Source organism: Stegostoma tigrinum, chromosome 7, assembly GCF_030684315.1.
Source record: "Stegostoma tigrinum isolate sSteTig4 chromosome 7, sSteTig4.hap1, whole genome shotgun sequence".
Taxonomy (NCBI): Eukaryota; Metazoa; Chordata; class Chondrichthyes; order Orectolobiformes; family Stegostomatidae; genus Stegostoma; species Stegostoma tigrinum.
In genome coordinates this window covers 99666158-99683024 of record NC_081360.1, presented here as the reverse complement: position 1 = coordinate 99683024, position 16867 = coordinate 99666158, and the positions used below count along the sequence as shown (strand labels likewise).

General features: G+C 43.9%; 1 protein-coding gene across 4 annotated transcripts in view; it reads right to left on the bottom strand.

Annotated features, from left to right (window-relative positions):
- ttll4 (tubulin tyrosine ligase-like family, member 4) overlaps positions 1-16867 on the bottom strand; it is a 92732-nt gene that overhangs the window by 14112 nt on the left and 61753 nt on the right. For 3 of the 4 annotated variants that reach the window (XM_048534664.2, XM_048534665.2, XM_048534666.2), the window contains 3 exons: positions 12744-12860; positions 10670-10757; positions 9416-9626 (listed from right to left, as the gene is read on the bottom strand). In XM_048534664.2, the coding sequence (XP_048390621.1) occupies positions 9416-9626; positions 10670-10757; positions 12744-12860 (416 nt within the window). The remainder of the gene's footprint in view (positions 1-9415; positions 9627-10669; positions 10758-12743; positions 12861-16867) is intronic. The other variant, XR_007247943.1, reaches the window with a different exon arrangement.

Genomic DNA, 16867 nt, shown 5'->3' with positions numbered 1-16867 from the left:
AAAGAAGATCAGTGAAGACAAATGTATCTATGGAAATTCTTAGTGTCAGTCTTTATGTTCCCTGCAAGCTTATTTTCATACTGTATTTTTCCCTTCTTAAATCAATCCTTTGCTTCTTATTTGCTGAAATCTAAACTGCTCCCAATCCCCAGACATATTATTTTTCTTGGCCAATCTGTACATTTCTTCCTTGGATCTGATACTATCTCTAATTTCTTTTGTAAACTATGGATTGGCCCTCTTACTCATTTTGCTTTTATGCCAGATAGGAATAAACAGTTGTTACAGTTCCCCAAGCGTTCCTTGAATGTTTGCTATTACCTATCCACTGCCGTCCCTTTAAGTAACTCTCCCCAATCTATCAAGGCGAACTCACACTTCATATCTTCATAGTTTCCTTTATTAAGATTCAGCACCCTAGTCTCCGAATCAACTACCTCTCTCCTCAGCTTGATTAAAAAAAGTGGTTGCTCATCATCAAGGGATCTCACAAAGCTAAATTGGCAGTAACTCCCTTCTCATTAGACAGTTCTCAGTCTAAGATGGCTTGCTTTCTAGTTGGTTCCTCTACATATTGGTCAAGAAAACCATCCGCATACATTCAAGGAATTCCTCCTCCACGGCATTGAGGCTAATTTGATTTGCCCAATCTACGTGCAGATTAAAATCACTCATGATCACCGATGGTACCTTATCACATGTACCTCTAAATTTCCTGTTTAATGCCATTCCCAACATGACCACTGCAGTTTGGGGGTCTATATATGATACTCATTAATGTTTTCAATGTCCCTTGGTATTTCTCAAGTACACCCATACAGACTCCACAGTTGATATCATTTCTCACTATTGTGTTAACTGCCTCAATGCCACATCATTTCCTTTTTGCCTATCCTTCCGAAATAGTGAATAGCCTGAGACATTTAGTTACCATCCCTGGTCACCCTGCAGCCATACACAATAGACAACAGACAACAGGTGCTGGAGTAGGCCATTCGGCCCTTCGAGCCAGGACCACCATTCATTATGATCATGGCTGATCATCCACAATCAGTATCCTGTTCCTGCCTTATCCCCATAACCCTTGATTCCACTACCTTTAAGAGCTCTATACATCACTTTCTTGAAAGTATCCAGAGAGTTGGTCTCCACTGCCTTCTGGAGCAAAGCATTCCATATATCCACCACTCTCTGGGTGAAGAAGTTTTTCCTCAACTCTGTTCTAAATGGCCTACCCCTTATTTTTAAACTGTGTCCTCTGGTTCTGGACTCACCCATCAGCAGAAACATGCTTCCTGCCTCCAGAGTGTCCAATCCCTTAATAATCTTATACACCTCAATCACATCCCCTCTCTCAGTCACTCCAATCTTTCAACATATGATAGTCCCGCCATTCCGGGAACTGACCTTGTGACCCTACACTGCACTCCCTCAATAGCAAGAATGTCCTTCCTCAAATTTGGAGACCAAAACTGTACACAAAACTCCAGGTGCGGTCTCACCAGGGCCCTGTACAGCTGCAGAAGGACCTCTTGGCTCCTATAGTCAATTCTTCTTGTTATGAAGGCCAGCATGCTATTAGCTTTCTTCACTGCCTGCTGTACCTGCATGCTTGCTTTCATTGACTGATGTACAAGAACACCTAGATCTCGTTGTGCTTCCCCTTTACCTCATTTGACTCCACTGAGATAGTAATCTGCCTTCCTGTTCTTGCCACCAAAGTGTATAACCACACATTTATCCACATTAAACTGCATCTGCCATGCATCCGTCCACTCACCTAGCCTGTCCAAGTCACCCTGTATTCTCATAACATCCTCCTCACATTTCACACTGCCACCCAACTTTGTGTCATCAGCAAGTTTGCTAATATTACTTTTAATGCCTTCATCTATATCGTGAACAGCTGCGGTCCCAGCACCAAACCTTGTGGTACCCCACTGGTCACTGCCTGCCATTCCAAAAGGGACCCATTTATCACTACTCTTTGCTTCCTGTCAGCCAGCCAATTTTCAATCCAACTCAGTATTTTGCCCCCAATACCATGTGCCCTAATTTTGTTCACCAATCTCCTATGCGGGGCTTTATCAAAGGCTTTCTGAAAGTCCGGTACACTACATCCACTGGTTCTCCCCTATCCATCTTCATAGATACATCCTCAAAAAATTCCAGAAGATTAGTCAAGCACGATTTCCCCTTCGTAAATCCATGCTGACTCTGACCTATCCTGTTACTGCTATCCATGAGTTGTAATTTCATCTTTTATAATTGACTCCAGCATCTTTCCCACCACTAACATCAGGCTAACTGGTTTATAATTTCCCGTTTTCTCTCTCCCTCCTTTCTTGAAAAGTGGGACAATATTTGCCACCCTCCAATCCGCAGGAACTGATCCTGAATCTATAGAACCTTGGAAAATAATTACCAATGCGTCCACACCTATCTGCTTGTCTTTTAACATTGTTGGTCTCATTCTTATTTTTCTCAATAGCCCTGTTTGAATTTTATCCTTGGTTTGTTTGCCTATCACTTCTTTTATTCCCTTTTCTATCTTTCGTTTTTGCCCTTGCTCCCTCCTGCTATGACTCCTTTCATCGGTCCAATTTGTACAGGTTCCACCTCCCCCAGTCATACAGAAGATCCTAAATCGGTACCATTGATTCAGCATTTAAAACAAATGATTTATTGCAGCACAGGTGACTAAAAGCATGTGAAAGTACAAACTGAGTTAACAATGCAAGATACAGATGATACTTAGTCAATTTTAGTTCATCCACCACGCCGTCCCAGCAACCACACACATTCACTCTCCCAAAGGTTTTCTGAATTACTTCAGAGTTGTTTGTTCCAGTCACACTTCCCACAAGACTATTTGAATTTTTAAAAATCCTGAAATTACTTTCAAAACTAGTTTGCACTCACATTCTTCTATTAAACCAGAGTTCACTTTAAACCAATGCTCCAGCCGGGCCTTTTCTATGCCACCCAGTAGGCTCACAACATTAGGATGCTTCTTTTCAAAGCTGAAGATACCAACCTCCTTCAGGCTGTCCCCATTACTCAACCACCTTCAGGAATCAGCACAAACTACCTTTTCAACATTGAGGTGCATTCAAGCAATGGAGACAGTGATAAGAATTCAACAGCTTCATCAGAATAGAACATAGAACAGTACAGCATAGTACAGGCCCTTTGGCCCATGTTGTGGTGTGAAATTTTTACCCTAATCCTAAGGTCTATCTAGCCTCCATCCCTATCTTATACTATTACCCATATGCCTATCTAATAGCCACTTAAATTCCCCGAATGAGGCCGACTTCATTACCCTCTCCAGCAATGCGTTCCAAGCCCCTACCATTCTGAATAAAGAACCTACCTCTGACCCTCCACTCACTTTAAAACTATGCTCCTTTGTAATAGCTACCTCCACCATAGTCCACCGTAATGTGTGGGTCTGGAGTCACATGTAGGTCCAGGTGAGGAAAGACTTTAGTGAACCAAATAGGATACTTCTCCCCCCACCAATCAACAGTAATTTCATGGTTACTGCTAGATTTTATTTATATTGGATTCAGATTTCACTGACTACCACTGTGGAATTTGAACCCGTATTCCCAGAACATTACCCTGGACTTTGGTAATGTCACTATACGATTAATTCCAATGTGCCATTGTTTCCCCAACAGCCGAGACCTCATGTATGCTTCCTTCTTTCCCTTGGCTAGTCTCACAATTTCACCTGTCATCCATGGCTCCCTAATCTTGCCTTTTCTATTCCTCATTTTCACAGGAACATGTCTCTCCTGCACGCTCATCAAGCTCTCCTTAAAAGCCTCCCACATGTCAAATGTGGATTTACCTTCAAACAGTTTCTCCTAATCTACATTCCTCAGATCCTGCTGAATCTTGGTATAGTCGGCCTTCCCCCAGTTTAGTACTCTTCCTTTAGGACCACTCCTATCCTTGTCCATGAGTACTGTAAAACTTACAGAATTGTGGTCACTATCTCCAAAGTAGTCCCCTACTGTAATATCAACTACCTGGCCAGGTTCATTCCCCAGCACCAGGTCCAGTATGGCCCCTTCCTGAGACTACATACATACTGCTCTAGAAAACCCTCCTGGACACACCGTACAAATTCTGCTCCATCTTGACCCCTAACACTAAGTGAATCCCAGTCAATGTTGGGAAAATTAAAATCTCCCATCACCACCACCCTGTTTCTCCTACACCTTTCCATTATCTGTTTACATATTTGTACCTCTATCTCATGCTCGCTGTTGGGAGGCCTGTAGTACAGCCCCAACATTGTTACTGCATCCTTCCTAGTTCTGAGTTCTACACATATTGCCTCACTGCTTGAGTCCTCCGTGGGGCCCTCCTTCAGTGCGGCTGTGATATCGTCTGGGCAACAGGAGACAGAGGGTAGTAGTAGAAGGGAGTTTCTCAAATTGGAGTCCTGTGACCAGTGGTGTTCCACAGGGATCTGTGCTGGGACCACTGTTGTTTGTGATATATGTAAGTTATCTGGAGGAAGGCATAGGTGGTCTGATCAGCAAGTTTGCAGATGACACTAAGATTGATGGAGTAGCTGATAGTGAAGGGGACTGTCAGAGATTACAACAGAATATAGATAGACTAGAGATTTGGGCAGATAAATGGCAGATGGAGTTCAATCTGGGCAAATGTGAGGTGATGCATTTTGGAAGATCAAATTCAAGGGCAAACTATACAGTAAATGGAAAAGTCCTAGGGAAAACTGATGAGCAGAGAGATCTGGGTGTTCAGGTCCATTGTCACCTGAAGGTGACAATGCAGGGCAGTAGGGTGGTCAAGGCGGCATATGGCATGCTTTCCTTCATTGGATGGGGTATTGAGTACAAGAGTTGGCAGGTCATGTTGCAGTTGTATAGGACTTTGGATCGCCCACATTTGGAGTACTGTGCACAGTTCTGGTCGCCACATTACCAAAAGGATGTGGATGCTTTGGAGAGGGTGCAGAGTTTTACCAGGATGTTGCCTGGTGTGGAGGGTGCTAGCTATGAAGAGAAGTTGAGTAGATTAGGATTATTTCCATTAGAAAGACAGAGATTGAGGGGGGACCTGATTGAGGTCTACAAAATCATGAGGGGTATAGACAGGGTGGATAGCAAGAAGCTTTTTCCCCCCAGAGTGGGGGACTCAATTACTAGGGGTCATGAGTTAAAGTGAGAGGAGGAAAGTTTAAGGGAGATATGCGTGCAAAGTTCTTTACACAGAGGGTGGTGGGTGCCTGGAATGCGTTGCCAGCAAAGGTGGTAGATGCAGACAAGTTAGCGTCTTTTAAGATATATTTGGACAGGGAGCAAATGGACACAGAGCGTTAGAAAATAGATGACTGGTTAGACAGAGCATCTTGATCGGCACAGGCTTGGAGGGCCGAAGGGCCTGTTCCTGTGCTGTAAGTTTCTTTGTTCTTCTTTGTCTTACGAGGAGAGGCTGAGGGACTTGAGGCTGTTTTCGGTAGAGAGAAGAAGGTTGAGAGGTGACTTAATTGAGCCATATAAAATAATCAGAGGGTTGGATAGGGAGAGCCTTTTTCCTAGGATGGTGACGGCGAGCATGAGGGGGCATTGCTTTAAATTAAGGGGTGAAAGATATAGGACAGATGTCAGAGGTAGTTTCTTTACTCAGAGCGTAGTAAGGGAATGGAATGCTTTGCCTGCAACGGTAGTAGATTCGCCAACTTTAGGTACATTTAAGTCGTCATTGGACAAGCATATGGACGTACATGGAATAGTGTAGGTTAGATGGGCTTCAGATTGGTACGACAGGTCGGCACAACATCGAAGGCCGAAGGGCCTGTACTGTGCTGTAATATTCTATATTCTAGTACAGTGGGAAAAGGAGCAAGTCAAACAGTCAGAGAAGGCAAGAACAAAGCAGAGAATGAGGTAGGACTGATAAATTAAACTGCATTTATTTCAATGCAAGAAGCTTAACAGATAAACTCAGGGCATGATCGGGAACATGGGACTGGGATATCATAGCAATTACAGAGACCTGGCTCAGGGATGGAAAGGGCTGGCAGCTAATGTTCCAGGATACAGATGCTGCAGGAAGGACTGAAAAGGGGGGCAAAAGAGGAGGGAGAGTGGCGTTTTTTTCCTGAGGGATAACACTACAGCTGTATTTGGGGAGGATATTTCTGGGAATACGTCCAGGGAAGTTATTTGGGTGGAATTGAGAAATAAATTTGCAAGGAGATCTCAGTGATCTGTATAAATGATAGGGTGGTTATGACAGGGGATTTAAACTTTCCAAAGATAGACTTGGGACTGCAACAGCGTTAAGGATTTGGATGGAGAGGAATTTGTTAAATATGTTCAAGAAAATTTTCTGATTCAGCACATGGATATTACCTACTAGAGAAGGTGCTAAACTTGACCTAATCTTGGGAAATACAGCAGGGCAGGTGACAGAGGTGTCAGTGGTGGAGCACTTTGCAGCCAGCAACCATTATTCTACTAGTTTTAAAATAGCGATGGGAAAGGATAGACCGAATCGAAAAGGTTAAATGTTCTAAATTGGAGGAAGGCCAATTTTAATGGTATTAGGCATGAGCTTTCAAAAGTTGATTGGGGGCAGATGTTTGCAGGTAAAGAGACAGCTGGAAAATGAGAAGCTTTCAAAAATGAGATGAGAGTCCAGAGAAGTATGTTCCTGTTAGGGTGAAGGGCAAGAGAAAATAGGAACTGCAGATCCTGGAGAATCTGAGATAACAAAGTGTACAGAGAGCTGGATCCACATAGCAGGCCAAGCAGCATCTTAGGAGCAACTGCACCTCCCAGTCATGAACCATTTCAACTCCCCCTCCCATTCCTTAGACGACACGTCCATCATGGGCCTCTGCAGTGCCACAACGATGCCACCCGAAGGTTGCAGGAACAGCAACTCATATTCTGCTTGGGAACCCTGCAGCAAGCTTCAAAATCTCCCCTCCCCCCACTGCATCCCAAAACCAGCCCAGCTCATCCCCGCCTCCCTAACCTGTTTTTCCTCTCACCTCTCCCACCTCAATCTGCACCCCCATTTCCTTCCTACTAACCTCCGCCCCCTTGACCTGTCCGTCCTCCCCGGACTGACCTACCCCGCCATACGTCCCCAACTACACTCACCTCTACTGGCTCCATACCTGCCTCTTTAACTTGTCTGTCTCCTCTCCACCTATGTTCTCCTCTATCTATCTTCGATCCGCCTCCCTCTCTCTCCCTATTTATTTCAGCACCCTCTCCCCCACCCCCAATTTCTGATGAAGGGTCTAGGCCTGAAATGTCAGCTATTGTGCTCCTGAGATGCTGCTTGGCCTGCTGTGTTCATCCAGCTCTACACTTTCTTATTTAGGGTGAAGGGCAAGGCTGGTAGGTGTAGGGAATGCTGGATGACTACAGAAATTAAGATTTTGGTCAAGAGAAAGAAGGAAGCATATTAGGTATAGACAGCAGAACTTGAGTGAATCCTTAGAAAAGTACATTCCTATTGCCTTTTACTCGAGGGAAATCAGGAGGCCAAAAAAGTGTCATGAGATAGCTGTGGCAAATAGGGTTATGGAGAATCCAAAGGGATTCTACAAATACATCAAGGACAAAAGGGTAAGAAGGGAGAGAATAGGGTCGCTTAAAGATCAGGAAGGCTGCATATGTGTGGAGCCACAGGAGATGGGGGAGATACTAAACGAGTATTTTGCATCAGCGTTCGCTGTGGAGAAGGATATGGAAGATACAGAATGTGAGGAAATAAATAGTGACACAGGTAGTGGTGCTGGACGGCTTAAAACGCAATGAAGTAGACAAATCCCAAAGACCTCATTAGGTGCATTCTAGAAATTGGTGGCAAGTGATTGTTGGGCCACTTCCTGAGATATCTATATCATCGTTAGCCACAGGTGAGGTGCCAGAAGAGTGGAGGTTGGATAATATGGTACCACTACAAAAGAAAGGTCGTAAGGAAAAGCCAGGGCACTAGAGACCCTGGTGAGCCTGACATTGGTGGTGAGCAAGTTGTTGGAGGAAATCCTGAGGGACAGGATTTGCAGTATTTAGAAAGGCAAGGACCGATTAGGGATGGTCAACATAGCTTTGTGTACCGGAAATAGTGCCTCATGAACTCGATTGAGTTTTCTGAAGTAGTAACAAAGAGGATTGTTGAGAGTAGAACGGTAGACATGATCTATCTGGACTTCAGTAAGACGTTTGCCAAGGTTCCTCATTGTAGGCTGGTTAGCAAGGTTAGATCACATGGAATACAAGGAGCATTATCCATTTGCATACAGAACTGTCTAGAAGGTAGAAGACAGAGGGTGGCGGTGGAGGTGGAGGTGAGGGGTTGCTTTTCAGACAGGAGGCAAGTGACCAGTGGTGTGCCACAAGGATTGGTGGTGGTCCACTGCTTTCCATCATTTATATAAATTATTTGGATGTGAAATGGGAGGTACGGTTAGTAAGTTTGCAGATGACACCAAAATTGGAGGGGTAGTAGACAGTGAAGAAGATTACCTGAGTGTACAACGGGATCTTGATCAGATGGGCTAATGGGCCAAGGAGTGAGAGATGGAGTTTAATTTTGATAACTGTGAGGTGCTGCATTTTGGAAAGGCAAATCAAGACTGAACTTATTCACTTAACGGTAAGGTCCTGGGGAGTGTTGCTAGGTGAAGAGACCATGGAGTGCAGGTTCATAATTCCTTGAAAGTGGAGTCACAGGTAGCGACGATAGTAAAGGTGGTATTTGGTGTGCTTACCTTGATTGGTCAGTGCATTGAGTTTAGGATTTGGGAGGTCATGTTGTGCCTGTAAAGGACACTGGTCAGGCCAGTTTTGGAATACTGCATGCAAATCTGGTCTCCCTGCCATAGGAAAACTATGTCATGAAACTTCAAAGCGTTCAGAAGAGGTTTACAAGGATGTTGCCAGGGTTGGAGGGTTTCAGCTACAGGGAGAGGCTGAACAGGCTTGGGGCTATTTTCCTTGGAGCATCGGAGGCTGAGGGGTGACTTTATAGAGGTTGATAAAATTATGAGGGGCATGGATAGGGGTAAATAGACAAGATCTTTTCCCTGGGTGGGCAAGTCCAAAACTGGAGGTTTAAGGTAAGAGGTGCAAGATTTAAAAGGGAACTAAGGGGCAACTTTTTCATGCAGAGGGTAGTGTATGTATGGAATGAGCTGCCAGAACAAATGGAGGAGGGTGGTACAATTACAACATTTAAAAGGCATTTGGATGGGTACATGAACAAGAAGAGTTTGAGAGAGATATGGCTCAAATATTGGCAAATGGGACTAGATTTATCTAGGATATCTGGTTATCATGGACAAGTTGGGCCGAAGGGTCTGTTTCTACACTGTACATCACTTTGAATCTATGTTTTTAAACATTACCTGCCTCTCTGTTCTGACCATATTTTTGCTCCCATAAGTCAAGCAAAATATTGAAGTAACGGGGCTGTTCGAAGAACCGGAGATAGCGGGATGAATGTTGGCAGGGAAACACCCGCTCAAATTGTCCTCGTCGATTGTACTCATCCTCTGATTCCATTAACATCCGGATATCATCTGGGGTAAGAATGTCCAGCAGAGAGGAATAGAAACGCTGGAAGACAGATACAAAAATTCAAAAATGTGGTTCAAAAATTTAATTGTCACCCTGCCTGATTTCAAAGCAGAGAATGAGGAGTGCACAAATCATCAGCATTTGTAAAGAGTATTAAGGTAATGTTTAGACTGTGGATTTTGCTAGAAAGGAGACAGTCAGGTTTTTTTGTCTTGTACTCATCAGGACTTTAATGCAAGAAAAACTTGAAAAAATGTGACATTATTTTGTATGCCTGAGAAGACAAAGCTAATTGGTTGAACTATACTGACATGGAATTGCAGCAAAAACAGTTAATTGTAGTCTGTCTGTTCCTTGGATTTTCTCTGAACGGATTCTTACTAAGCATAGACTAGTTCAATACTACTTTTTAAAAATTGTTCTGGCAAAAATTTGCTGGAGGTACAATTGCTCAGCACTGGAGAAACAGAGAATAACATCAGCAATTCCATAACCCCTGCTGCTAAAGGACTGCACCAACAACCGTAGCCAAATTTATCTTCCTTTTAGAAAAAAGGGATGGAAATATTGGATGTGAGATCCTTTAACATCTTTACAGTAAATGCAGAAAAAGTACAACATCACTCTATATACTCCAATGTTGAAATGAATGTTTACAGCATTACCTGCTGTTGTAACAAAAACCTCTGCACCATGTAGTTCCTTTTCAATCTCAAAAATTCAAGACCTAGGTGGTCATCTCCTTACTTCCTGATTTAACAAAAACATCCTTTGTTTCTCCACTCACTCAAGAGTCTCGGAAATGAAACAAAGTCATTGCTGGAAGTTAAAAATGAATCAATTTTTTGCTCATAATGCACCCCACTGAATAGAATGGGCAACAAACTTGTGACACCAGCTCAAATTATCTGCAGTTAGTCATGGTACAAATTGACAGATGACCCAAACCAACAGAGCAGAATTTAGGTAGCTCAAATTGAATGAAGTATTTGCCAGCTGTAGTGAATGATGAACAGTTATGTCAGAGGTACTAATAATGTCTCTCTTTGCACTTCTGACCATGTACTGAAAAGGCAAATTACCATAGGTGGTGATTTCTGACTCAGGTAGTAAACCCGCTTCAATTTCTCGTCAGCGGTAAGCTCATTGTTCTTTGGTCTAGATGAAGTGCTACAGAACAAAAGGAAAAAAAAATCTTAATTTTTCATATTCAAGGGCATTACAGAATCTCAACTGATATAGCACAGAAGGAAGTATTGTGCCTGCATCAATTCTATTCTCGTGCTAATTTCCTTCATTTTCCCCAGATCCCCTTCTAATTTAAATAATCAACTAATGCCACTTCAAAGCCTCAACTGAAACGATCTTCATCACATTTCCACAAAGTGCCAGTCCATGCCCTAACTATAGAAGTCAGATAAAGTTTTTTCTCATATCATATTACTTTGTTCATACATCATGTTAAAATCTATGCTTTTGAGCTCTTTTCTTCCGAGTGGGAACAACTTCTCTCTATCTACTGTTCTTTTACAGCTCTACACAGTAGTCCACCTACATTACAATTCCAAGTCATCTTCAACTTTGAATCTGTCCCCTCAACACCAAGATACAAATCATTAATTGTCATCAATCATACACTAATGAGTACAATTGTGTACTCGGGAATGTGTCATTGGTCATAGGTTCTGTGGGTCCATTTATGGCTGATGAGCCCAATTCTAGAACATCTCAATCCACACATTTGGCAGGTGTTTCCAGAAAGTGGAATTGTTCCTTGGTTTTGAGACTGCTGGCATTCCCTCCACTGACTCTATTTTGCATTTCCTCTTGCTGACAAGTGTTCTTAAATCATAATTTTCCTTCAAACAGGAGGTAACTTGAAGTTTGTTTCTATTAAATATCAGGCCTTCCACAAGTTGAAATCCACGTTGTATTCCTGGAGGAAAGCCTTCCGGTAGTCTTTGAAAAGCTTCCTTTGTTCTCCTCTCACTCGAGTGCCTTCCTTGAGATGGGCAAAGATGATTTACTTCGGTGGATGGAACTCTGGCATCCTAAGCACATGGCCGGCCCAGCGAATTTGGTTTTGGACGTTTGTGACTTCGATGCTGGTGTTGTCGATTGCTTCAAGGATGCTGATGTTAGTAAGCTCATCCTCCCAGCTGATATGGAGAATGTTTTTAAAACTACGTTCGTGGTTCCATTCAACAGATTTGAAGTGGCAGTCGTACATAAACCAAGTTTGAGTCATACAGAAGAGTCAGAAAGATGACTGCCTCGAACAAAGATCTTGATACGAGCACAGACGTCACGGTACATAATCAGATAAAGCAAGAGTCTCAATACTGATCCCTGGGAAACTCCACTCAAAATATTCCACCAGCCCCAATAGTATCAATTCACCATTAATCTGTTTGTTATCACTCCACCAATTTTGTTTCCATGATTCTACTTTCCCTTTCATATCATGACCTGTAATTTTCTTCACAAGTCTGCTGTGAGGCACTACAACAAACACTTTGGAAATCCATGCGTACGTCATCAACAAGTTTGCCCTTATCAGCTCTTTGTTACATCTTCAAACTAAAAATCGTAGCAAATTACTTAAACATCATTTCCCTTTTTTTAATCCGTGCTGACATGTCCTAATCAACCCGCCTTTCTACACTGGGACAGAAGGAGTAGTCCCATCCGAAATAATTGTTTCTCAAAACTTCCTCACCAGCCCATTTTTTTTCCCCTTTATTAACCTGTCTTTCCAATCAAGGTGTTCAGAAATGTTACCATGCACCTCTGCGGCAGGTGGGACTTGAACTCGGCCCTCTTGCTTCAGGTGTAGGGGCACTACCACTGCATCCACAAGGGCTCATATCAACTCACTTTTAAATGCTGTAGTTTACTCAGTAACCTGGAATGGTACCTATTTTCTAAGCAACACCACACAAACCCAACCACTTATTGCAGCAAGCCACCCACTCAGGCAACTAAGAACCAAATGTGATATAGTTTCAAGTATTTATCATAAAGTATATAACTGTTCATTTTACTTGAAATATGAACTGAAAATGCTGTCACATGTTTCTTGGTCAGTGTCCAGGAACCAAGTAATTTCATTCATCATGGCAGCAAGTATTTGAGGAACAGATTGTGCCTTTTTACCTTTTTATGGTCGGAGTTACCTCATCCTTACTGGGAATAATGAATCCAGCCAGATTCAGGAGGTCGCTAATCATCTGTCCCTTAATGGTTATATCCAGTGTGGAATTTGAATGTAAGCTGAGTGGAAGAGGAATAAAGATTACATTGATTCAGCAATAAAATAAATTCAATACAAAAAAAGAGCAATAGGTTTGTCTACTTAAGTATTTTAGGATTTAACAAATATGCCAAATCTTGATAAAAATAAATATTTTCGAAAAAGACAGTTCCATGGACTGCATTTTTATTGAACATTAGTTGAAAGCATTCAGCAATTTATGCTCAAATAGCATTAACCTTCTGCTTTGTGACACATAGTAAATTGGGCCTGGGGATACTGGATCAGACTGCAGGGTGATAACAATGCAATAATTATACAGCACAGATGACTCCAAAAAGCCAGATTTCTTCTGAAGGAAGGTCTAGGCCCAAAATGTCAGCTTCCCTGCTCCTCTGATGCTGTTTGGCCTGCTGTGTTCATCCAGCTCCAAACCTGGTTATCTCTTACGTAGTGTCCCCAATTCCCTTTAGAACATTATCCTCTTTAATCACTTGTATATGCAGTGCATTCCACATCAGATCTTCGATGTGCAAATAGTAGACAAATGAGGTATCTTAAAAAAAATTCATTCATGGATTGTGGGCATCACTGGGTAGGTCAGCACTTATTACTCATTCCTAGTTGCGCTCATGATAGGGTTGTGCCTTCTTGAACCGTTGCAGTTCATTTAACGGAGATAAACGGACAATGCCATTAGGAATGGAGTCCCTGAATTTTGAACTAGGGATATACAGGAATGGCAACATATATCCAAGTCAGGATGAGGAGTGGTTTGGCAGGGAACTTGAAAGTGTTATGTTCCCACATACCTGTTGCCCTCATTTTGCCAGATGGTACTGGAGGAGAGTTTGGAAGATCCTGCCTAAGGAGCCTTGGTGAATTTCTGCAACGCATCTGGTAGATAGAACATGTGAGGCTGGATGAACACAGCAGGCCCAGCAGCATCTCAGGAGCACAAAAGCTGACGTTTTGGGCCTAGACCCTTCATCAGAGAGGGGGATGGGGAGAGGGTTCTGGAATAAATAGGGAGAGAAAAGAAGATAGGTGGAGAGGAGAGTATGCGTGGGGAGGTAGGGAGGGGATAGGTCAGTCCAGGGAAGACAGACAGGTCAAGGAGGAGGGATGAGGTTAGTAGGTAGGAGATGGAGGTGCGGCTTGGGGTGAGAGGAAGGGATGGGTGAGAGGAAGAACAGGTTAGGGAGGCAGAGACAGGCTGGACTGGGTTTGGGATGCAGTGGGTGGAAGGGAAGAGCTGGGCTGGTTGTGTGGTGCAGTGGGGGGAGGGGACGAACTGGGCTGGTTTTGGGATGCGGTGGGGGGAGGGGAGATTAGGGTTCCCAAGCAGAATATGTGTTGCTGTTCCTGCAACCTTCGGGTGGCATCATTGCGGCACTGCAGGAGGCCCATGATGGACATGTCATCTAAAGAATGGGAGGGGGAGTGGAAATGGTTCGCGACTGGGAGGTGCAGTTGATTATTGCTAACCGAGCGGAGGTGTGCTGCAAAGCGGTCCCCAAGCCTCCACTTGGTGTCCCCAGTGTAGAGGGAGCCACACCAGGTACAATGGATACAGTATACCACATTGGCAGATGTGCAGGTGAACCTCTGCTTAATATGGAAAGTCATCTTGGGGCCTGGGATAGGGGTGAGGGAGGTGGTGTGGGGGCAAGTGTAGCATATCCTGCGGTTGCAGGGGAAGGTGCGCGGTGTGGTGAGGTTGGAGGGCAGTGTGGAGCGAACAAGGGAGTCACGGAGAGAGTGGTCTCTCCGGAAAGCAGACAAGGGTGGGGATGGAAAAATGTCTTGGGTGGTGGGGTCGGATTGTAGATGGCAGACGTGTCGGAGGATGATGCGTTGTATTCGGAGGTCGGTGGGGTGGTGTGTGAGAACAAGGGGGATCCTCTTTGGGCAGTTGTGGCGGGGGCGGCGTGTGAGGGACCATTCTTTAGATGACATGTCCATCATGGGCCTCCTGCAGTGCCACAATGATGCCACCCGAAGGTTGCAGGAACAGCAACTCATATTCCGCTTAGGAACCCTGCAGCCCAATGGTATCAATGTGGACTTCACCAACTTCAAAATCTCCCCTTCCCCCACCGCATCCCAAAACCAGCCCAGTTCGTCCCCTCCACCGACTGCATTCCAAAACCAGTCCAATCCGTCTCTCCCTCCCTAACCTTTTCTTCCTCTCACCCATCCCTTCCTCCCACCCCAAGCCGCACCTCCATCTCCTACCTACTAACCTGATCCCACCTCCTTGACCTGTCTGTCTTCCCTGGGCTGACCTATCCCCTCCCTACCTCCCCACCCATACTCTCCTCTCCACCTATCATCTTTTCTGTCCATCTTCGGTCCGCCTCCCCCTCTCCCTATTTATTCCAGAACCCTCACCCCATCCCCCTCTCTGATGAAGGGTCTCGACCTGAAAAGTCAGCTTTTGTGCTCCTGAGATGCTGCTGGGCCTGCTGTGTTCATCCAGCCTCACATTTTATTATCTTGGATTCTCCAGCATCTGCAGTTCCCATTATCACTGGTAGATAGAACATACTGCTGCTACTGAATACTGCAGAAGGAAGGGGATGTTAGTGGATGCGGTGCCAATAAAGTGGGTTTTTGACCTGTAGAGAGTCAAGCTTCTTGGGTTTTGGTTGGAGCTGTACTCAACAAGATAAGTGGAGAGTGTTCATCATATTCCCAACTTGTGTCTGTAGACAGCAGACAGGTTTTTGGAGTCAGAAAGTTGATAGATTTTTGACCAAGGAATTCAAAAGCTACCAGAAGGAAGTGGAAATATGCAGCCGAGGTCACAACCAAGTCAGTTATCACATTTTGAAGAGGCAAGTAGGCTTGAGGCAACAAATGTCTTACTCCCTCTCCTAATTTATATGTACTGTGGAACTGCAAATATTAGAAGTAATACATGATATTTTGTGATAACAGGATGTAGAGCTGGATGAACACAACAGGCCAAGCAGCATCAGAAGACCAGAAAAGCTGAAGTTTCGGGCCCATCGCCACCTTCTGAAGAATGTCAGTTTTCCTGCTCCTCTGATGCTGCTTGGCCTGCTGTGTTCATCCAGCTCTACACCTTGTAATCTCAGATTCTCCAGCATCTGCAGTTCCTGATATCTCTGAAACATATTTTGTTTCTGGTTAACTTTTCTGAGGTGTCAAATTTGCGTGACCAAGGTAATGGCTTTCAGTGTGCAGACTAGATTAAGTACACCAGAAGTTGTCTTCCATTCAACCATGTGCCTTACTCTCAGTTACAGAGTCATACAGCCATTTAACTAATCAAATTAGTCTCCCATTCATGCCCCACAGAAGTTGTTCTTTGAAGCGAAGATTCAATTCATTTCTGAAACGTACAACAGAATTTGTTGCCATCATTCTTCCAGGCAGCTATCTATTATTGGACTTTAGCTGTCTGGGCTAATAGCACAGGAACTGAGCCAGGAGTGATAATTCAGTGTCAGGTTCACAGCTGTTTCTACTAGTCCTTTCGCTCAATGGGACTATTGCAGAGATGCTTTGGAATGACTGCATAAGATACACACTGGCAATACATACCAATATAGTTGGGACCACAGAGGTCCCAGACTGAATATATTTGACAATAGCAGCAGTGGGGAAAAAACAGTGCAGCTTTACTTTCATTGTAATCTGTAATACCTTTCACGAAGAAGGGGAACAGTGGCTGGTGAAGTAAGGTCACTTATCTCCCCCTCCCAGCTAATGTTGTCTTTAGGTCTCAATTCCAGTAGTAGGTTTGTTATTCGTGGTATGTGGGTGTCACTGGCTAGGTCAGCATTTATTGCCCATTCCTAACTGCTCACAGGGCAGTTAAAAGTCAACCACATTGCTGAGGGCCTGAAGTCACATGTAGGCCAGACCGGGTAAGGATGCCAATTTTCCTCCCTGAAGGACATCAGTGAACCAGGTGCGTTTTTCCGACAATCGACAATGGTTTCATGGTCATCATTAGACACCCATTTCCAGATTTTTATTGATTTAAATTTCACCA